Genomic DNA, 22,118 nt, shown 5'->3' with positions numbered 1-22,118 from the left:
CTATTAAACTTCTGTGTCCATTCGTCTTCATGTTGGTCATTAATAATTGAACAGACGTTTACGGCACTCGTGTAGCGAACCAACAGTCCTGCAGGGGTGAAATGTTCTACCTTCTGCAATCTGGAGACCAGTTATACCAGAAGTGTGAGCTACAGTAATTTCTAGCAATCATCATAGAAGAATAGAAAAACACGAGAAACACACGGAAACGCACCCTGGGTCAATAAGACCGACAGATACAGGATGGTGATTTGACTTACAGTAACACTAAAACCAGCTCCCTGGCAGAACAAGAAGGAGCACGCACTCGCACGCACCAGAGAGTCTACTCCCTGTCTCCTTGCTAACTGCTGCAGGGCTAGTTCAGCTCGGCTCAGCTCAGCTCCTGGGATCACGGTTAGGGTTTGGAATACGCCATGCTGCGACGGTCTGATGCAAAAGTGAAGGTAGAAATGGTAACCTGGATCTGCCTGTGACCGCCCCTCGCCCCAAGCCTCCCCACCACTGTACACAGTAGACATTGTCGACATGCTTACTTAAGGTGGTTCAGATGAAGTTCAGATGAATTTACAAGGGAGCTAATTGTTTCTGCGTGCAACCTTTCCAGAACTGTTTTTTTTCTAAGGTAAACTGAAAAAAAACTTAATTTATTTGCGACCTTTTTACTGTGATTAGCCTATGGTTTGTCTTTTTGTTACCAAAAGAGCAGTTCACACTGAACTGCGTCAGGTCTAACAGAAAAACAGGAGCGGCGGCTCCCTTTATTTTGCACAAAGATCGGCCCTTCGTGTGATAATTAGGTGCGACCGTTGAAAGAAGCTAATTATCCTCCTGCCCGTGGTGTTTGTCTTTTATTTATTTAATTAAAACTCGTCCGGTTTTTACGATGTATTTAAATGGACTGTGTATTTCAGACAAACTTGTGTCGCCACGAAGGCCTCCGTCTCACGCGGACGTGTTTGACGAACCTGAGTGGATTCTTCAACGCTTCCTATCCGATTCCGCTTTATCGCTGAACATTTTCTTTGGCCTCTATAACTCTTTGTTATAATGGTATTTTGATGAAGAGCCAAAACATGTATTTATTTTAAAAACCTTGGTTAAACACTGATCCCTTTCCTTTTTTTCCAGATGATCCAAACCAGCAGAACACTGATCGAGTCGGCCGACGTCGTTTACTCCAAACTCACACAAGCACAACGCGCCGGTAAGATGCCTAACTTGTTTATTTTGGTTTATAATTGGATTAAATAACAAAGATTCTCTGACTTTGTTATCTGATATTTTCTAAAATTAATTTGGTGACATTTAAATACAGATCCTAACCGATTCGGAAATTAAATACAAAATTATTTTACCACAAAAAAAACCCATCTGATTCACTGGCCTTTTTGTTTCTTAAAAAACAAAAAAAAAACTGACTTAAAGTATAATAAATTCCTCAAAAGAAACTGACTTAAAGTATAATAAATTCCTCCCAGGATTTGGACCGTATGAAAAGCTGATGACAGCTGAGAATTTACACGATGTGTGTTTGTGGTGTGTCCTTGTGCTTAATGGTATGAATGCAGTGCGTTTACGCTCTCACGGCATCTCCAGAGACGACTGTGGCAGCTGGTGACAGAGCAGAGTCTGCATCGCCGTGTCATTATCATGTCAACGAACAGGTGACAGGGGCGGCGAATGTAAACATCGACCCAGAGGTGGAGAAAATCAAACAGTTTACACAGTGTGGAATAAAGTAGAGAAGAAGAAGAAGAAGAGAGAGGAGAGAAAAGATGAATATACATTCAATTTAAAAAAAAATTAATAAATAATGTTACGTTTGACAGTTCGTGAGAGAAGATAAGTCTCGTAGCTTAATTATCTCGAAAGATATGGCTTCAAACCAATAACCTGTGCCTCTCATCCTCTCCAGTTTTTCTTACATCAATCACTCTTGTTTATTTATCTTAACCTTAAAGAACCCCTGAAAGAAGCAGCAGACATCATTATTCATTTATCATGTTTGCGCTTCTTTAAAATGCTAAAACCACATGTAAAATTCAATAAAAATTGTAAAAAAACAAAAAATCTTGATAAACAGAAAATGAATAACAGTAAAGAGAAACAAAAATCACCTTAAATAATTAATAATATTATCTTTGATCACACCCAAAGGCCTAAATAAAATAGGATCAAATAAAATAAAAATAATAATAAATACAGTGAAAAACAAAGCAGGATACAATTTAATGAAAGCCATAAATATCCGGTGCAGTGGATATTATGTCTCATGGGTGACGCTCGTTGATGTGATTCACTGGTTAGTGGCATTTAAACGCAGGCTGTTTTATAAGAGTGTATTTTAAAAGGTGTTAAAGCCCGAGCTGATCTGACAGTAGGAGGTTTTTCAGCTTTGAAGAGAACAGAGTGAGAAAGACTTTGATTCATACATGGTGAAGTAGGCCTGAGCCGGACCGTGACTGGCCCAGATACAATTTTTAAAATGTCAGCAGTGATAAAATATCCAAACTTCATTTTGTTTTTTTTTCACCGCTTCATATGAGTGAGTTATGCCTCAAGACAGTGGTTCTCCAACTTTTTCTACTCTGTACCACCAGAGAAAACACTGATCTCTCTGAGTACCACCATAATGACCAACATTAGCATATAGCAGCGTAGACCTTCCCTGTTAGCTTCCACCACACAGGAGAGATGTTTATGTTTAAATGTTGTATTAATCGTGCATGGTATGTTTCAGATATATTCAATTGGAAATGGAAAAATATAGAAAGAGTGCTCGCGTACCACTGGTGGTACACGTACCACAGATTGAGAACCACTGCATTAATATGTACAGTATTTTTACAGAAATACAGCAGTACTTTTTAAAATCGACCGTCATAAGTTGAGCTACAGTTTTACTGGATCTATCCCCTGATTTATTTTGCTTCTAACTACTATTTTATTTCAGAAGCAAATCATTCCAGCATCAGTGAGTTTTGTGGTTTAAAAGTTCATTTGAAAATGAAAGGACCCAACAGATGTTTTTAGGTTAGCTCTTGTGTTTTGTTTTTTTTTTCTTGGCACTAGGGACAGGGGGACTTGACCCCCTGAGATCCATAGTGACCCCGATCCGTCTCCCCCACTGGCCCGTAAATCATTGTTACTCTACAAACATTTGTTTTCCTTCATTTCTCTGAAAACTAAAAGAATGGGTGGAGCGTACGTATGGTGGTCATCATCTATCAAAATGTTTAAATTACCGAGAGAAATCAACAGTGTTTGTGTTGCTCACTGAACACATTTTCAAACAGGCTCGAGGCTAGTAATGAACCTGCTGTTATTCTGCAGTACTTCTCATTTGAAGTACAAACATGGAATTATTATGAGTTTCAATCACCAGTTCTCAACACAAGAATAGGATTATGTAAGAAACTGTGAAGATGCAGTGGGGCTGGGGGATGGAGCACAGGCCCTGTAGGGCATCAGCTGCATGCCAAACATAGCACCTCCCCCGCCCCCCGTCACCTAGCCCCACTCCACTGCCCCTGGCACTAGCACGAAGGACTGAACTGGCGCCTCTGAAATATACATGGTTTCTCATCTGTTCATCCGTGCATTCACACATATTTCCTGAAGTTGTCTTTATAATCATTATATATCATTGGTCTGAAAACTATAACTTAATTTAATTTATTTACTTAGGATAAGTTGTCTTCCTTCGTGCGACAGTAACAGGTAGAACAATTAAATACTTTTTCATTCGGGGGATGGCAATAAAAACTTTTAAGTTTCAGAAGATTCAGGTTTTGAAGGACATCTTCGAGTGTGTCTTTCTTCAACTAAACAGGAACAGGTTTCACACTGAATGAGTAATTCATGAGTAAATTATAACTAGAGGATCGTGTTGGGACATTTTTTTGCCTTTTTGAGTCTTTGAAGCTTGTTAGCCTCAGCACCTTTAAGTTTCAGTTACTGTTTTCCCACAATTCACAGTATGTGAGAGTCACATCATTCAAAGCAGACATTCAGAGAAACCAGAGAGCAGACAAATATAACAGTGTTTGAGCCAAGCAGAAAAGGAAACAGACCATGAGTCCAGACCTGACAATTATACAGTCTATGCACAAAATTTCTCACTCATTAAAAAAAAAAAAAAAAAACTGGAGGCTTCCCTTCAGCTATAGACATTCAATTACTTTCTGCCACCACCGAGGGGCTCATTATGGGCTGTGTATAATGCTGCTTTCAACTGAAGGTTGTAATTAAGAAACTTGAAATCTCTATTCTTTAATCTCAGAATGTTTATCATTTTCCTATTAAAGCTGCGACATTAGGAAGGTGGACGATCTGTAATGTTGGTGGGCAACTGGTCAAAATGCACGGTTCTATGAACACCAGCGAGATCCCAGGTCAGGTTGTCAGTGGAAGGTCATCTGCTAATTCACTATGTGTAATACCACTATAGCGCCCCCTGACAAAAGGACAATCCAAAAGTTATTATTCTTTATTTTTCTACTTTAATTTTCCATTTAAGTCGAATGACTTCTGCAGATGGAGTTACGTCTGTGGAATTCCGGGGAACGAGGTCAGGACCTGCTTCATTGTCTAGTCTACATCTAGTTCTTTTCAGACGGTCAATTTTTGTAAAAATTGTTTCTATGATTTAAAAAAAAAATTCTTGAGGCTTAAAGAAAACCTGTCATGTCTTGTGTCCCGTGGTACAGTGGATGAGAATCACTGTTATATACTATTCCTATACATTACCATTCATTTATTGAATAGAGCGTATTGGTTTGGTGTACTATTTCAACATTGGTGTGGTGCTTCACTTGAAGTCTGGGTCACGGCCTTAAGATACTTACAGAACGAATAACGTCTGTCTCAGAACTTTTTGACTCTTTGATAATGGGAAATTAATGCCAGTGTTTTATTTTGTAAATGCAGATATAATAATAATCATCATCATGATATGTCCTTTACAGTAGACTTAACCACACTATAAATACAGTGATGGTATTTAAGATAATTGTAGGGTAAAGAACACAGTGTAATGAGTGACACCTCATTATCATCCAGGCTGTAACGACCCAACACCCACTTCCTGTATCAGTTTATTTTTCATTTGCATATTCAATATGCGTTCCGACATTTCTTCTCATTGTGGCCTTTGACCCCGTCCTAGGCCTGTCTGACTGTTTGCCTGTATGAAAAGGCTCTTCATTTTAAAATGTATGAGTAAAGAGAAATATATCTATTTACCCACACTTCCACGCCGGTACATTATTTAACACGTAACACCTGAAATATTGCTAAGCCACCAGGGGGAGTCTGAATTATTCATAGCCACAGCGTTATAACTTGACCTTCATTGAGTTGAACGGGTGACAAATAGAAAGGTGGAGAGGACGGAGCCATAAACCACTCCAATCTAATTTTACAATCACAGTCGGTGGCTCTGATAAAATGGCTCACCAATTCACCCGCCTCCCCACCCTCACCCATCTCCCCCCTGTTATTCTGTCATCTTTGGCCTGTTAGACCAGGGTCTGAGTACATTTATCAGGTTTTATTCTGCCGGGAATAAAGAAGTACAAAAGAGTTTTGGATGAAGCGTTTAATAAAACATTTCATTTATTTCCACTGCTGGTTGGAAGGCGTGAATTCTGCCCTTTTGATAGACTGACAGGCCGTCAATGCAGCCGTCAAAAGCCAATTTGTAGGACATGGGGTTCTGGAAATGGTTGCAGACAATAGCGACTGTCTGAATGCAAGACAAAAATAAGCAAGATGTAAATGTGAGGGCAGAGATGAAGCTCATTTTTTTTATTTTCTCTGATCAGTTTGGAAGCCGAAGGTATAATTTTTGTGAAATGGCTCTGTGGGGAGGCTGAAAAGGTGCCATTAGATAATGGGCTGTGACTATCCAAAAGAGAATACAGGATGGTGTGTGATACGTGTGTGTCTGTGTGTGTGTTCGTGTGGCCTTTTGATTAAACCTGACACTTCTGTCCTGGCCATTTAGAGTGCACTGTGCTCATCAGCCAAATGCTGTTTAGACAAAGCCATAATCATGATGACACACTTTCTCTGATCGGAAGTCAGTGACCTGAACTAGCCTCTCACCTTTCATTTTAAATATGAGAAATACCACAGTGAGTGACTGACTGAGTGCAGATTGAACATCCTGATGCAATATGGTCGGAATTTTAAAGTCTTTCTAGGTACAACGTATCAGGGTCACATTGAGAAAAAAAATGATGAATAAAATAAGTCGTAGAGATACGAGTCGTAAATTTAAGAGATAAAAGTTGACACCTTAAGAGAAAAAAGTCACAACTTTCTGAACAAAAACGGTTGTCTTTACCAAAGACAGAACCACACGGACCAGGCTGACGTTTGTGATTGCATATTATATACCGTATTTTACGTACTATGAGTCGCTCCAGAATATAAGTCGTGCCAGCCAAAAAATGCCTAGTAAAAAAGAAAAAAACATAGATAAGTCGCTCTGAGTATACAGTAAGTCGCACCAGTGCCCTCTAGTGGCTGTCAGTGTGAAATTAACAAACGTAAATTTTCAAAAATAACTTTCACATAAAATAAATTTATGACTTTTACCTCTTAATTTTCTTTTTTCTTATTCTCAATGCAGTACTCGTCGTACCTAGGTAATTATATTTGCAGTGAAAGTACTTTTTCCCACAGCAAAAGGAATAATACAAAACTTTTTTTTAAAAATATCAACATCGTGATTCTTGGTTCTTAGTTTAATCCAGCAGGGGGCGAGAGGGGGTGTTAAAAAGTGATTATTTTGGTATAAAGACACTTAGAGAAAAAACAAAAAACATTGTGTTGAGGTCCCAAGATGAACAGGTTGGATCTTCTCTGGATCCTATTTCCCAGCAGCCCCTTCTGCGTTTCCTCCCTGCTTCCTGCGTTCAGACCATGCCCAGTCATTATTGCATCTAATCAGTTTAATTTGGGCAGTGAAGCTGACGTGTTGATGAGGATGGAGAGGTGCTTGATGATCCCTCCCGGGCAATATTGATGGCTCTGCATTGCACACACCACTAATAGGCGAGCAGACAGACAGCTGGGATGAGCACTCTGGCACGTCCAGATGCTGCCACTGTGTGCTCGTGTGCCTGAGTCTACAGTAGACCTCTGCCCACTGGCTAATGAATCTGCATGCATATCTAATCTATAAACTCCCACTCCATCTCACAACCAGCCTGAGCTGTCCTCGATGCTTCAACGCTGTGGCTTATTTTTTTTCCGGTGTCGGTCACCAACACACAGAGACTTAGAATGAGACTGAGGTGAAGCCATGGTAGAGGCTACACCGCCATATAGAAGGCTCAGGGCTTCATTACAGCATGTATACCAGGGATTCTCAACCTCCAGTCTGGGGACCTGTTTCAGGTCATTTGATGCCGGGTCGCAGAGGGACACAGTGAAAAAATGTACTTCAGTTTTACTAATTTACTTCACTCTAAAAGAAGTCATATCCCTTTTGCTAGCAGCAATTACTTTCATTCATTTTCTTCTTCTTCTCTGGAGGATGTTGTTTGTTATTTTCAGGACAGTCTTATTAAATGCTGTTATCATGCTTCTGACCTGTCGGACGATCTGGATCCTTTTGCCTATTCCTCAGTGATTTTAGTTGACGATGTCTGCCTGAGCTGCTCCTCCTTTTTTCATCATCCAGCTAATACCTCATTTAAAAAAACAAACTAAAAACTATACAGCTACTTAGCTATATAGCCAAAGCTATTTTGGCTCATTGTGTTTAGCTTTTTTTTTTCAAATATAGGAGCAATGGATGAATGGATGCATAGATGCATGGATTGGTGGATGGATGAGTGGATGGATGGATGGGTAAGAATATTAACATCCAGACATGAGTAGTAAAATACATGGGATCAGCAAAGTGAAATGTTTGGTAGTCATCTCTCTAAAAATCATTTGTGTTGTTGAGGTTTTATCCCATAATAAAAACCAAAATTTCCAGGGACAGAGACCCCCAGTCTGGGCTGTGGGCTCCTCATAAATCATCTTTGCTGTGGACTTATCACTCAGGTCTAATCAGGCCTATTTACAGATGCAGAGACTCTGTGCCTGGGCACTGCACAAATCTTTCTATTACTACAGAAATCCGAGGGATACGTTCATGTTCCTTCTTCGTGGCTTCTTTGTCCTAGTCTGCCGTTGTTTTCCTGACTCCTCGCAGTAGGAAAATCCATTTTCTATTCTCAGTTACCATGCAGTGTTCTTCTCAGCTCTGCAGTGTGTATGACTCGACAGTAATGAAATAGTGATCCAACTGACCCTCTTGTTGTCCTTCTCTTCTCTTTGGTTTCATCATTTCTTGTCATCAGATCCTATTCCTGTTTTTTAGTTTATTTTCCTCTCTCTCTCTCTCTCTCTGTCTCTCTCTCTCGCTCCCTGTCATTCTGTGTCTCTCTCTCTGTCTCTCATTCTGTTTCTCTTCCTGTGTGTTTGGAACATCAGAGGTGCAGCCGCTGCAGTACTCATTACTAAAGCAAACACTCTGTAGAGTCGACGCAGACTGAAATCCTTTCCCAGGCTTTTATCTGCATATGTGTGTGTCCGCTCAGATTTTTATGTCTACTCACTCTTTCTGTTCCTGCAAGTTCTAAAAGTCCTCTCCATCCCAGTGGGCTCTGTGGGCCACATTTTTGCTTATTACCTCAGATTTCACAGTGTTAAGTGACAGTAAAGAACATCAGCTGGGGGACTGTTTCAGAGAGAGAAATAAACTGGATAATTGGAAAATGAAATGCTCTGTAGAGGAGGTATTGTGACAAGCCACCTCCAGCTAATTTCATCTGTGATTCGGCTCGGTGCCTGCCTCAGTGCCAGGGCTCTGTGATCTCGGGCTGCTGCTGCTCAAATCGCTCTGCGCTGGCTCAATAACTCCACTGGATTACAACATCAAATCAATCCTGAACTCTGTTAACACAACTTTGAGGCTAAAACACCGTTTTCTTTTTCTTCCTGCACCGCTTAAACTGTAGCTTTAGTGTCTGTAATTATATGTAAACCTTAGTTTTAGCCACAGACGAACAGAGAGTGTCGCATTACGACCTGATATTCCCACATCAGTCTTGCTACGCTAGCTCTTGGCTTGATGTAGCATTAGGTCAGGTAGCTAAACTTAAACTTTTCAGTTTCATTTCATTTTAATATAAATATATATATGTATGTATGTATGTATATACAGTAATTTAACAATGTTTTGCTATTTTCATAGTTATAGTTAATGCATTGCTCTTTCTGAGCTATTGTTTGTCCATCAATCTATGCTAATCTAATCTTTTAGCATTTCCATTGAAGAACTATATATACAATTCTTTCTTTTTCTTCTTCTTATTTCTTTTCTTTTAATATAATATAGCTTATTTAACAGTGATATGTGTTGACTAGTTTTTTTTTTAGTTTTCTTCTTATATACGTAAATATGATTTAGCCTTTTTTTAAGGGCAATCTTTGGACACTATTCTTTCCTCGTGTATTTCACTAAGTATTAAATACAAACATTGTGTCTTCTACATCCGTCGTTGGGGTTGTGGCTGGGGTCACGGGTACACGTCTGTCAACACGTCAGTTTAGCTAGGAGAGTCTTTCACTTGACAATACAGACACCTGGTGGCCGTTGTCCTTGTCCCACGTTGCCTTGTGACTCACGGAATTCTGAAGGCTGCTGTTCTGAGTGACATGTCTCCCATTCAGAACCCATTCACACATTTGAACGGTGGCGGACCATTGCAAATCGGTGGAAATAATTAATAAGTAAATGACCTTCACTGATGTTAATCACGGCCTACTTTGTTTGGTCAATACCTGCGGTGCATCGTGAGGTCAGTTGTCAGGGACAGATTAACTAGCAGCGGGGACTGGCAGCCTCAGGAGGAGTGTGTTTTGACTGCCTGCAGAATTAAAAAAAAAAAAACAATGTGTCTGAGACAAATGAATCTGGACTTGGAGATGAATTAACTGAAGGCAGCCCCCCCCCCCTGTTGCATTACCTCAATCTCACCCCTATTAATAACATGGCATATTGAATACTTTTACACTGGCCCAGGGCAGACGCTGTTGTCCAATGTTGTTTCCTGTGAAAAATGTGCTGAAGTGCAGCGATATTAACAGAAGGCAGGCAGATGAATGTGCCTGTGCCTTCAGTGTGGAGGTTATGTTTTTGGCTCGTTTAACGTGTTAACAGATTCTTCACAGATTCCCGTCCAGTCAGTGGAAAGGTAGAGGACGTGTTAGACATGAACTTAAAATATGTTGCTTTATTTTATTTTATTTTATTTTTTTTATATACTGCGTACTGTTGGGCAACATTGGTGCAACGTGCGCATGTACATCCATCCTTCCGACAAATAAAAAATATATATGTGAGTGTCTGTCATAGCATTGCATATATACTGCTGTTTTATGCTCCTTTGTGTTTCTGTTCAGGTCTGGACTTCCACGAAGACCTGCATCGCATCGGAGCGAAGGAGGGTCTCAAAGGACGCAAACTTCAGAAGGCCATGGAGAGCTATGCGTGGAACATCACAGTTCTTAAGGTGAGTGGGTAAACTGCTCCACACTGTGGTGGTGTTTAACCCTAGAAGAAATGTCACTGTCACCACTAAAGATGAAACCCCTCCTCCTCTGAAACCTAGGGCTTAAATCATGTGTTTTACAAATGCGTTGCATTGTAAAAAAAATGCATCTAGATCAGTGATTCCCAAAATGGGGGGCATGTTCCCTCAGTTGGCACAGAGCTATTGCAGTGGGGTCAAAGCAAAGCTTTTTTTAGTTGCCACAGTTTGCAATTTGCACAAAATTGTGATTTCTTTGATTACTGTAATGTGTTAAGTAGTTTTATTTATTTTTTATTTAATTTTATTTAACGTATTTCAGCATAGTACATAGATAGCTAGTATTAGCGTGAGAGCTAGGAATTAGACAAACGCTACATGGTAAATAATTCAAAATAGCTAATAAGTGAGCCAAGAATATGAAAAGAAAAGGCAACAGGCTTAACATTTCAAAAATTAGAATTAACCGTTTAAAAATTATTTAAAGGATAATCAGAATATGTCACACACAAATTGCTAAAGGTTAGCAAAAATGACCAAATGTGCTTAAAAAAGCTAAAAAAAAAGCTAAAGGTTAGCCCTGAAATTGTGTAAACATAGGCTAAATTAACGTTGGACAGGCCTGCAACAGAAGACATTGTGTTGGAGACTGTAAGCATCTGGATAAACACCTCAACCTGATGCTAGGATAAAGCTACATCGTGTCTTCAGGAATCACCTCAACCTGATGCTAAGATAAAGCTACATCGTGTCTTCAGGAATCTCCCTCTGGTCATTAACTACATCGCTGATAATCCTCTTAATATTTTAATTCATTGCTGTTAAATCCAAGCACTGTCTTATTTATTTCTTCATGAGTCCACGTTGGCGAGAGTTGATTAGGTCGTTCACACTAATTTGCCAATTCCTCCCATACGTGGAAGCAGGGCCCGGTGGAAATGCTTTGAAGATGAGGCCGAACCACATGCATTCTTGTCTCGGCTCGTCGATGACACGGGAGATAAGGTTTACTTAACGCAGTCGTCTCAGCGGGTCCGTGGAGAGGGGCAGTAAAAGCAGCTCAGATAAAACACCACATGCTGCTCAGGCTGTGCAGTGCACAGCAAGTGTGTTTGGCTGAGTAAGGACAGAGCAGAAGGGATATTTTTATCTCCTATCATCGCTCTGAAATCACTCCGCATTGAGCGAAGAAGCTCCCAGCTGGCCTGGCTTTGCATGGATTTTTCGACTGTGTTTTGTGTGATTGCCGCCTTCTTTCTCTCCCATCCACTGATGGGTGAAGGACGCTATGGGGAGGGGGGGTGGGGAGTGTGTGACTCACTTGCTCTGTCAGTGTCACTTTATTTGCTTTAATCCCCTCATATTTTTTGATGACCTCTCTATTGTCAGTAAATCAAGCTTAACAAAGGCGTAACCATAAAGAAAACAAAAAAATGAGGGCTGGTTTGATCAATATTTTAAATGGAATTGATCATGATTAATCCACAGCCAAACAGCAAGAACTCTACTCTACATGTATGTTTTTCATACACATTTTTAACTAACCTGAATTATTCAGTTATTAACATAGAAAATCTTCAAGAAATATATGCAAAATTATTATTTGATTATTCCCAGTGTATATTAGTGTGGATTAATCGGAATTAATCATCAATAATCGTAAGGTTTTTGGGGGGTTTCTTTTACTCCTAACCTGACTAAATGGTCTTGGCCAATGTTCAGTGCCTTAAAGCGCAGAACCAAATAACTTTCATTCATTGAGGTCACCACAGTACTAACCAGCCGTGGGAATCCTACCACTGTGCCAACGGAGCTCAGTATGGTCACGTTCACTCACAGTAACATGTTCAGCATCCATCTGCTGTCGATGTCTAACTCCGCATTTGCATGTGTTGTATGTGTGGGTGTCTGTTGAGTAGACTCTTATACATGTAGGTTTGTGGTACCTTAGGGCGAACCAGTATATGTAGCCTTTTGTCAAAGCAAATGTGACTCACGTTTTGCGCACACACACGATCCCTCCAACTCTTCGTCCTCCTACTGTTTATCTCTTGTCATTTTCGTCACCTAATGAACATTTGGTGAGAGCCAGTTGGTGTTTGCCAAATACGGCGTCCGTGCCCAGTCACTTCACCTGGTTATCTCTCCAACTCCTCGGCAGCCTGGGAGACACTTGCCGATAGTTGATAGCGTGAGGCTCGGAGTCACGTTATCTTTCTCCTTGTCTTCTTCTTGGCTTTTTCTCAGCCTTTACTTTATAGACTAAGACACACACACAAATATATACATACATATATATATAAATATATACATATATATATATATAATGTATATATGTGCATATATGTATTTGTATGTATGTATGAATATGTATGTATATGTATGCAATTATATATGTATGTATTTTATTTTATTTTTATTTTATACAGTATACATACAGTATATGTATATAAATGTGTGTATATATTTATATATACTGTATAACACATACAGTATATACTTTGCTATCTATAAAAATAATAGACGGCAAAAACATAGACGCAAAAAACCATAAAAAATACAGCTCAGAAATAGAGAAAAAACAAGTCATTGTGAGCAAGAAAATAGTATTTTAATGTACAAGTGACAGAGTGGGTGAAAATAAAAGAGCAAAAAAATGTAAAAATATCTGAACAATAGTTTAAGAAATGCTCAAGAATTGACTTCAACGTCTTGTACAAAAGACAAACGTGGAAAAACTCAGGGTGAAATCTCTGGCGCTGAGGTCTTGTGTTTTTTATTCGATTGTTTAGAAAATGTTCAGTGTTGTTTTAACTACTGGCCCGGCATCTCAACGGGGCCAACCCGGTTAAATAAAAGGTTAAATAAAAACTTTTTGATATTTCCGTGGTTAAATGGATGTTAGTTGTACTCTGTTGTTAACAAATATTTAGAAATAGCCAGTGGTTACGAAGATATTTGCAAAATTCACTAGATGCTAAAAACTAAATTTTAAATGCATCTGATAAGAGCTTAAATAAGCTGACTTAAAATATGTACTGTATGACTCTTTAACTGATGTTTAATAATAATAGTACTAGTAGAAGTAATAATAATAAATATATAATATTATTGATGCAGCTGAAAACCCCCAGAATCCACAGTCATCTGGGACGTCTTGCACAGGGCAGGCTAACAAAAGAAGGGAGCGATTCTCAGACACAAGAAGATACTGTATGCTGACTTACATGGAATTAGATAAGAATTTAATGAGGTTAAAGTGGTGGGATTTAAGGATTCCCTGCATTTGGGCTTAGCCTCCTTTAGCGCTAAGCCAGTCGTGGGGGCAAATGTGCCTGAAACGCTGAGAAGATTGTCGCTCGTCCTGATTTGACTCCCACAGCAGAGAACACACTTCTCACCATCTTTATGCTCAGTGAGTCATTAGTTATATAACTAGGGCTTTTTATGGAAAAAAAACCCAAAACAAAACAAAAACATATGACTTATTCATTGTGGTTTGTTAACTGTTTAGCATTGTGTTAGCCTTCTGTGTTAGCCTTATGACTGTGGAACCAGGGTCTGGTTCAGAGCAGGTCAGAGTGTGTGTGTCAGCGTCTCCATAGGAATGTTAGCTCCTTTAGCTGTCACTCTTGATCAGAGTCCAAAAACGGTCGCTCGGAGGAAAGAAAGAATCGCAACAAGCACGGATAAATAAAGTGGAACGTCAGCTGTGAATGTGCCAAAGTACTGATGTTGAAGGGGGAGAAAAGGTTCCATGTTTAAAGTTCAAACATTCAGCGGGAGTTCTGACAAACACCTAGAGGATTAGTACAAGAGTTCTTCAAGATATCTATTTAATTTATTGCCAGTTCTTAAGCTTCTAACTCAGAAGTGTCCACACGTTTCTGGTTTCAGAGCTACTATCCAAATGACCAGGCTAAAGTGGTCTAGCTAGCTTGAAATCATTAAATATACATATATAATAGAATTATATACAGTATATATACTGTATATATTTTTTAAATTGCTCACGATCTATTGGTAGATTGTAATCTACGTATTGGCCACCGCTTTTCTGAAGTAGTTTTTACTAGCGCCCTCGTACAGTAATTAACAGTTTAATCTATTTAATTAAAATTGTGAAGATAAATCAGATTACTTTTGAACGCGCGTTCAGGCTAGGCTAACATGACACTCAGTTGACCGTAGCTATGAATGTGAGTGGCTCTGTGATGGACTGGACTGATGAATGCTGGGATTGACTCCAGCTGCCCCCCCCATTTCCCTCCAGAAAAACCTGAAGAAGATGAATTATTCAAATATTTGACAGACAGAGCCCATGCTAGATGCCTTGGCTGTATGATGGATGGATTTACTCACTCTCCAGACCCTGTCTTCTGCCTGGTAACCAGGAAACTCAAGAGTCTGACTTAAGAAATCACAGGAGGTACTAATCAGTTACCAAACTACAGCGGTAATGGGGTTTGAAAAAGCTTATGACAGGATTTTGCCCTTTTCACAGTCTTGTTCAAATCAAATTGTTCTGACACCTCACAGGTGGATAGAAATGAGAGAGGGAGTTTTTTTTTCTTCTTTTTTTTCTCCCACATATTCCCATATGGCAAAGCTGAGGGAAGCAGGCAGACATGGCAGCAGCCCAGACTGACTGACAGTGCTGAATAGCAGGACGTCTTCCATGACCCTTTCCTTCACAGATGGTGTGGTTTCATCGCAGGGTGTTCCCAGAAATGACAGTATTGTGGGATAATATCACCGTATGACAGTACTTATCACGGTGGCGCCTGAAACATTGGTTTGTGTTTATTACAACGTAGAGCCAAGGGCTCTAGTACGGCGGTATTATACTGCCCTCTCTTGTCCATTGCCAGGTAATTTTTTTGGGAGAATTCTAACTTCTATTTAACCGTACAGTAGTTTTTGGTGAAAATAAATGGAGCTAAACAAAATATATTTTTAATAACCCACAAGCTAAAATATTAACATTTTTTGTCAATAAATTTAAGCTCCAACTTACTGATTCCTAAGCACGAAATTGATCATTTTTTGGTACTTTAAAATGATTAGCCTCAAGCAGATTTTTATTTCAGCAGATACACTCGGCTACTTTTGGTGGTCAATACAGTATATGAGCTCATTTTACCTCTTGCAAACATTTCTACCTAGAAGTTGCTAATATGCTTATTCGCAACTTAGCAACTGCCTAAAAATAGTTGCTTTGTTATTGGTTTACTTTTAACATTGAAATGATCTGAAATTTCCAGTTAGCTATTTTCTTATTTCTCTAAGAATAAATGTGTATATGTCTTTGTGTGTGTATGTATATATATGTATGTGTGTGTATATATGTATGTATATATATCTATGTATATATGTATATATGTATGTATATATATGTATATATGTATATATGTGTATATATGTACAGTTTTTCGTATCCTCAGACTTACCGTCGGTATGTATGTATATGTATATATGTACAGTCTGTGTATACACAGCTCTCAAGTCAGGTTGGTCCATGCTTCTGTTTCTACTGCCTCAATAGTGTGAATTAAGTAGTTAAGTTGACAAACTTCTTCTTCTTCTTCTTCTTCTCTCTTTCAAACGCAGGGTCAGGCCGATCTGCTGAAACACGCTAAGAGCGAGGCACTGGACACACTGCGTCAGATCCACTGTGCAGCTCAGTCCTGTGGCCTCAGTAAGAACGGAGCAGCCTCCCCTCAGCTCCAGCATCACCCTCTCCACATGGTGCCACAGGTCCAGCTACAGCAGCAGCAGCAGCAGCAGCCTCAGACTAATCCTCCGGCCATCCCTCCACCTTCAGCCATTTACCAGTCCCAACCTCTGCCCCAACCCCACATGGCACCTCAAGCCTGTCTTTATTCCTTACCACAGCCACATCCGCAGCTACTCTCTCTCCCGTTGGTTCAAACTGTCTCTCGACCACCAGCCTATCCTCAACCCCCGCCCCTACCTCAGTTTCAGTTACAGGGCCACCAACAGAGGGCAGCAGGGCCTCTCGAAGCCATCCCCGAGAACGACATGATGGTCGGTGGTGATCTGACGGGATCCTGCTGACCCGCAGCCTGTGCCCACAGAGAAACCTACCCACAGAGAGACGCGGAGGTGAATTTAGAAACCGAGAAGCAGAAGTGTTTCCAGGAAACACAGGAGACCTTAGATGAAAAGAGTATGGAGGAGGTGAAGGAAAGGTTTAAAGAGATGATGGTGGTAAGGAGGACGCGTCGTGCAAGAACCGAGACACAAGTTTAAGAGAAGTATTTGCGCAACGTGGTGCTGTTCTTTGTGGTCGCCTGTCACTCTTAATAGGAAAACAACAACAGAGCGTTCAGTAGTTGAGCGACGAGTTCTCACTGTAACCAAGCTCAACGCCGATGAGTTCTCACTGTAACCAAGCTCAACGCCTCAATCCTAACTTAAAGAACTTAAAATATCATGACAAGTGCTAGGTAACATGAACTATATCCTTGCACGAAAATACTCTCCATGTTTAGCTTTGTCACTACAAAGAAGAGATTACACCTAGTACAACAGTAACATGAGACTCTATTTCTGTCAATCACTTGCAGTGAGGCCACTAGATGGCGCCTCAGCTGTAGATGGAAATAGTGATCATACCACAAAGAGAAGTCTTTGCACAATAAGACAGAGCCTGGTCGTGGTTTATTCGACAATCAAAGTCAATGGAGCAAAACTCTGTTTCCCTAGTTGCCATTGCGTTGTCTCTTTTTCACAGCCTAACTCATTATTGGCATTGTTAGCATAAAATTATAAGTAAGACAGATAACTGCTACACTATGGAACGACCAAAAAATTGAGCTGCTATAGCAGCCTGAACGTCGTACCTGGGTGGGCTCGAAACGGCAATCTCTCGGTTTGCAAGCAAACGCTCTAATTGATCGCACCACAAAGCCTAAAACAACTTTACTTACTGGACAATCTTGAAAAAAAACTACATTTGTGGCAATTTGTAAGCAAATTCCCAGAAATTGAATGTTAAGGGAACCGTGGTCAGAAAGCTTTTACAATTAAATTTTAAAAAAAGTTAAATACGCTTCATCCAGCCTGCTCATGTTGCATCATACTGGTAATAATATGTTAAGTACAATCAAAATCAAATCAAAAAGTCTCTCGGTCTGCCACTCTTCAGCTTCACTTTACTGTTGGACTGTGACCACTGGCAATAAGTAGGAACCTTTGGGTTCTCACTTGTTTTCCTATTGACAGTACTCGTTGACCTGAATGGATAGCATTATGTGAGTAAAAAGATCAGTTCCCCAGTTATGGGAAGAATATTTGGATATATCTCAAAAGGTCTTTGGCGTTCTCCACCTCATGGGAAAAGCAAAAAAAGTGGGTTGAACAAGTTGTCTCTCTCTGGGCGGTACTAGTTACATACTATGTAATCTAGTTCTGTGGGTACAGGCGTCCACCGCACGCTGTCTCATGACACAAACTTTTGGGTTTTTTTTAACTCTTACGCGATTTTGAATTTGTTGTCATTTCTTCATCAGTTTTATCCTAGACTGAAGTTATTAGCGATAACTGACTTATTTAAGGTGCAAATATGTCATTTTCAGAAATAGATGTAAAGAGTAGAGCAGTTCGTCTAGACTGACCGCTGTAGGAGTCACAAACCAGGGAGCTGTAGAGCTAGCGTAGATTAAAAGGCTGCAGCTGTAGATGTGTGCAGTAACACCAGTGCCCTGCTTGCACCCCCTGCTGGTGTTTTAAAGTGTCATTTCTTGTCAGTTAAGAACTGGACGCTCCTGACCGGGGTCTTCTCATCTCCGCCGCGGCTGCGTCCCAAGTAATGAGCTGCATCCTAACTCTGCCTGACACAGGAAGTCCACACTTCAGAAGTGGACGATGCAGCCCAGTCATTTCCAGAGGATTTTAAATTAAGAATAGTTAAAAGGTAGAGTATGCTGGGTTAAAAAAAAAGGGTCACTAGGAGTGTATGGTGGCATGCTGTTCTGCAGGGGCTCTGTCTTCCGCAATAACACTTTTTTTCCGTCCACTTCCAAAGTCTAAGGAACAATTAGCAGAAGAAGAATTAAGGTTGATACCATAAAATGTCACGTTTTAAAACGGTTTCACATGCGTACAGCACCACAGGTCAGTGGGTGCTCAGGTCAGTGGGTGCTCAGCAGTTTTAGTACCCACTGCATGTCAGTGCCATGGCGCCCTCTTCTCCTATGCTGTTACAGATGCGTGTCACGAAGGTCATTCACTGTCACAAAATTCATCACGTATCTATAGCACCCTCTGCTGTAGAGAAAGGGTTACTCCAAAATGCTCAAAATTCCAGCATACTCTACCTTTAGTGAACAAACATAGTACAATCCATTTTATTTTTATTTTTATTTTTTTAACACATGCCTTGCGTTAAGCTTCGCGATCAAAACCAAACTAATGCAGTTTAGAAACAGTCGGAAGAAACTAAAACCGTACAGACGACGCTTTATTCCAGTCACTGTAGTTCTCCCGTGAACTGAGTCACTGTAGTTTTTTTTTGTCTTTAAAATGTGAGTCCCTGTGTAGAACCGTTTGAATAACTTTTCTAGTGTACGGGTTATAGGAAAAAAAAAAAAGTCCATCACCAGCTGCTTCTATTAGTCTATCGTGGTCACTAAAGTGAGTTCGGGATTTGTTGAGTTGCATGGTCTAAAGACGTACAACGCAACGAACTGGGACACGACCCGTGTGTGTCTGTGTCTGTGTGTATGAATTGGTGTTTTGTTCACCGCTGTAAAACCCTCCGACATCCTCTACTGGAATATCTGACCCTGTCAGGTCAAAGGTCAACGACAAACATGGTACTACTGTCGAGAGTGAGTAAATAAAAAAATTTAAAAATCATGACTAAAGATGTAAACTGTGTCTATAATGTATGAAGGGAAAATATATTGCTAAAATAATTCTAGAAGAGAACAGATGTTATTGATTACTATGATGATAATAATTGTTATTAGATTTATTGGTATTCTTTTGTATCATCTGTACTTCCACATATAGTCGGGTGATTCCACACCTGCGGTTGTGTCGTGGATGAAGGTCAGGGCAACTGGACAACTATATGTGGGACTTGAATAAAGGATTCATGCCACAACAGGTGGGTCAGAGAAGATCCTGATGTGTTTTATTGTAAATAGAGTATGTATTCTTTGAAGTGGCCCATTAAAACTGGCTTCATTGTTTATCCTGTCTCTTTTGTTTTTGTCGATTACATGATGCCGACTTCGAGACGGAGCAAGTTATATCTGGAAGACGTTTTTCTCAGTCTCTTAAGTGGAATGTTACCGACAAACTTCAGGGGGAAAAAATGACGACACACTCAATGTGTGTAACCCTAAGGTGATGTTGGCAATCTGGGATTGTTCTTTGGTTAAAAAATGTCACAGCAAGGCTAACAATCTCGCTCATTGTCTGCTATTGCTATTGTAATGCGAATGCTAATTTAATTAGCAGTATTTTCCAAACTCATTGTCCAAAAAATCAGCCATTTTGGGCCGCATATAGAATTGCATACGTGTTCTGGACTTCAACATGAAATCATTTTAAAACCAATCAGGTTCCTGACAGGTTTCCGTTGTTGTGCGTGTCAGTCCAGCCCTTCAGTTGTGCGCCGATGCTCGTGGGTTAAAAATAATTCAGAGGATTACAATAGACATTCCACTGGTCAGTGCTTACCAATATTGATTAGAGCCCTTTTGGGGTCCTGCCATCTTTTCCTCCACACACCGTACAGCAGCACGGTCATTGGTGTAGGAGGATAAAGCCCCCACAACCTCATTAGCATGACCTTTGAATGAGTTTGTCATCAGGACTGAGAAAGGGCAGCGGCTTTTCGACGTGTTTGTATGATATTATTGTTCCCATTGGAGACCTTAGCTAATTAAAGTCAATCCATGGCTACTGACTGTGAAGGAATGGCTTAATAAACTATTGGCACGAGGCTAGACAAGACCAACCTGTTGTTCATCAAAGGTCCAGAGAAATGCCTCAGTGATGATCTGCCTCCAGAGACTAATTACTGCCATGGAGCTGGACAGCAGTCGTTTGAATGAAGAAAAAGGAAGGAGTTTTTTGGTTTTTTTTCATATGTTTTTGTCTTTGACTTGAGTGATGTCAAAACAGGCGGGGCATTGTGGACAACTCTAGACAGTATAAAAGACACCTGTTCTCGCGAACCTACTTATTTTCCTACACGTGAACCAGAAGATGCCGTGGTCTGTTTATGTCCAGAGGACTGCAAGGATGGACACGTCTAACAAGGTAGGACAGTTTTTGATACTTTATAGCTTTTATCAGGACAATTTAAACATTTAAGTTTTTACCACAAACGCATTCGAGAGATGGAGATATCTTTTCTACTATTCTATTCTATTTTCTACTGATTTTCTTTTACATTTTCTTCTCATTTGTTTACTTGGGACAACAGCTGCCGTCTGTTCAGGGATCAATAATTATTTAAAGTTATGTAAAGATTTTCTACTGATTTTTTTTTTACATTTTCTTCTCATTTGTTTACTTTTCATAGCATTTATATTTTAAATGTTCCTGAATCATTAAATAAGACTAATTTGTAAAGTCCAGAAAATGAGATAGATAGATAGATAGATAGATAGACAGATAGATAGATAATTCAATTACTGTTTCATGGTCACACAGTGGAGAAGTGGTTGGTGCACTTGCCTTATAGTAAGAAAATAATTCAAGTTTGATTCCCGGTTCTGCAATTTTTTTTCCCTCCAAAGTATTTTTCACCTTGTGTTATAACCCAGCTGCTCTCCTTCCATCCAGCAGAAAGTCCTGGTCCTGGTCCTGATGCTGCTCCTGTCTCAGCTCACCTGTGAGGCCAACAGTATGACCGAGTGCTGCAGACAAACATCTCGCTCCTGCCGCCTCTACATCCTGCTGTGCCGCTCAGGCGGAAGCTTCGTGAGCGGAGCCCTGACAGGCGACGCCGCCGCTGGGATCCTCACTCTGGGCAAACGAGGAGAGGACGACCACCGCCTGCACAGTCGACTCCACCAGCTCCTGCAGGGATCCAGGAACCAGGCTGCAGGGATCCTCACCATGGGGAAGAGGACGGAGGAGAAAGCCGTGGAGCAGTACATGGACTGGGCGGCCCGGTCAGAGAGCACCATCACAACGCCGCTTCCTTTGTAAAATACACTGTATATACATGTACCTCAGGGTGTTAAACTACTGCAGCACAACGTTAAAAAACAAATGTAACACGGAATAATATTGTGTTCCGTTACATGCCTTTGCACCTGTGGAAATTCACAAGGAAGAACTGTGTCATTTTAAATGTGTATAGTGTGTATAAAAAAATTACAAACAATAAAAGTAATAATGGAAGTCACTTCAAGGGCTTTCTTTTAAGGACCACAACACCATTAGGATGAATGAAGACAATTTATAACTGTGATTATCAAAGCATCATTGACGCAACGTTTACATGACTAATAAAGTTCATTAGCAGGC

At 40.2% G+C, this 22,118-nt stretch overlaps 2 protein-coding genes across 5 annotated transcripts in view; both read left to right on the top strand.

Moving 5' to 3' along the window:
• The window catches only part of LOC103393174 (inactive phospholipase C-like protein 2), a 64,325-nt gene extending 47,337 nt beyond the window's left edge, over positions 1-16,988 (top strand). For all 3 annotated transcript variants that reach the window (XM_008330039.3, XM_008330038.3, XM_017040634.2), the window contains 3 exons: positions 1,132-1,207; positions 10,474-10,583; positions 16,212-16,988. In XM_008330039.3, coding sequence (XP_008328261.1) covers positions 1,132-1,207; positions 10,474-10,583; positions 16,212-16,679 — 654 coding nt within the window. In that variant the 3' untranslated portion in view covers positions 16,680-16,988. The remainder of the gene's footprint in view (positions 1-1,131; positions 1,208-10,473; positions 10,584-16,211) is intronic.
• Positions 16,989-16,998: 10 nt separating this feature from the next.
• Positions 16,999-21,996, top strand: hcrt (hypocretin (orexin) neuropeptide precursor). Of its 2 annotated transcripts, XM_025064270.1 has the most exons (4): positions 16,999-19,737; positions 19,870-19,979; positions 20,763-20,900; positions 21,429-21,996. In XM_025064270.1, the coding sequence occupies exons 3-4, from the start codon at positions 20,847-20,849 to the stop codon at positions 21,795-21,797; spliced, it is 423 nt and encodes a 140-aa protein (XP_024920038.1). In that variant the 5' UTR covers positions 16,999-19,737; positions 19,870-19,979; positions 20,763-20,846; the 3' UTR covers positions 21,798-21,996. The 2 variants fall into 2 exon arrangements, with proteins under 2 accessions (XP_024920038.1, XP_024920039.1); XM_025064271.1 differs by having other exon boundaries at positions 16,999-20,900; positions 21,432-21,996.
• Positions 21,997-22,118: the final 122 nt, after the last annotated feature.

The sequence above is a fragment of the Cynoglossus semilaevis genome, chromosome 17 (genome assembly GCF_000523025.1).
Source record: "Cynoglossus semilaevis isolate Cse_v1.0 chromosome 17, Cse_v1.0, whole genome shotgun sequence".
NCBI lineage: Eukaryota > Metazoa > Chordata > Actinopteri > Pleuronectiformes > Cynoglossidae > Cynoglossus > Cynoglossus semilaevis.
The sequence above is the reverse complement of the archived record's forward strand: the minus strand, read 5'-3'. Positions and strand labels throughout refer to the sequence as shown.

Coding starts and splice junctions, on each gene's coding strand:
- hcrt (XM_025064270.1), top strand. CDS start 20,847: ATGCCGTGGTCTGTTTATGTCCAGAGGACTGCAAGGATGGACACGTCT. Junction 20,901..21,428: donor GGATGGACACGTCTAACAAG/GTAGGACAGTTT, acceptor CCTTCCATCCAG/CAGAAAGTCCTGGTCCTGGT.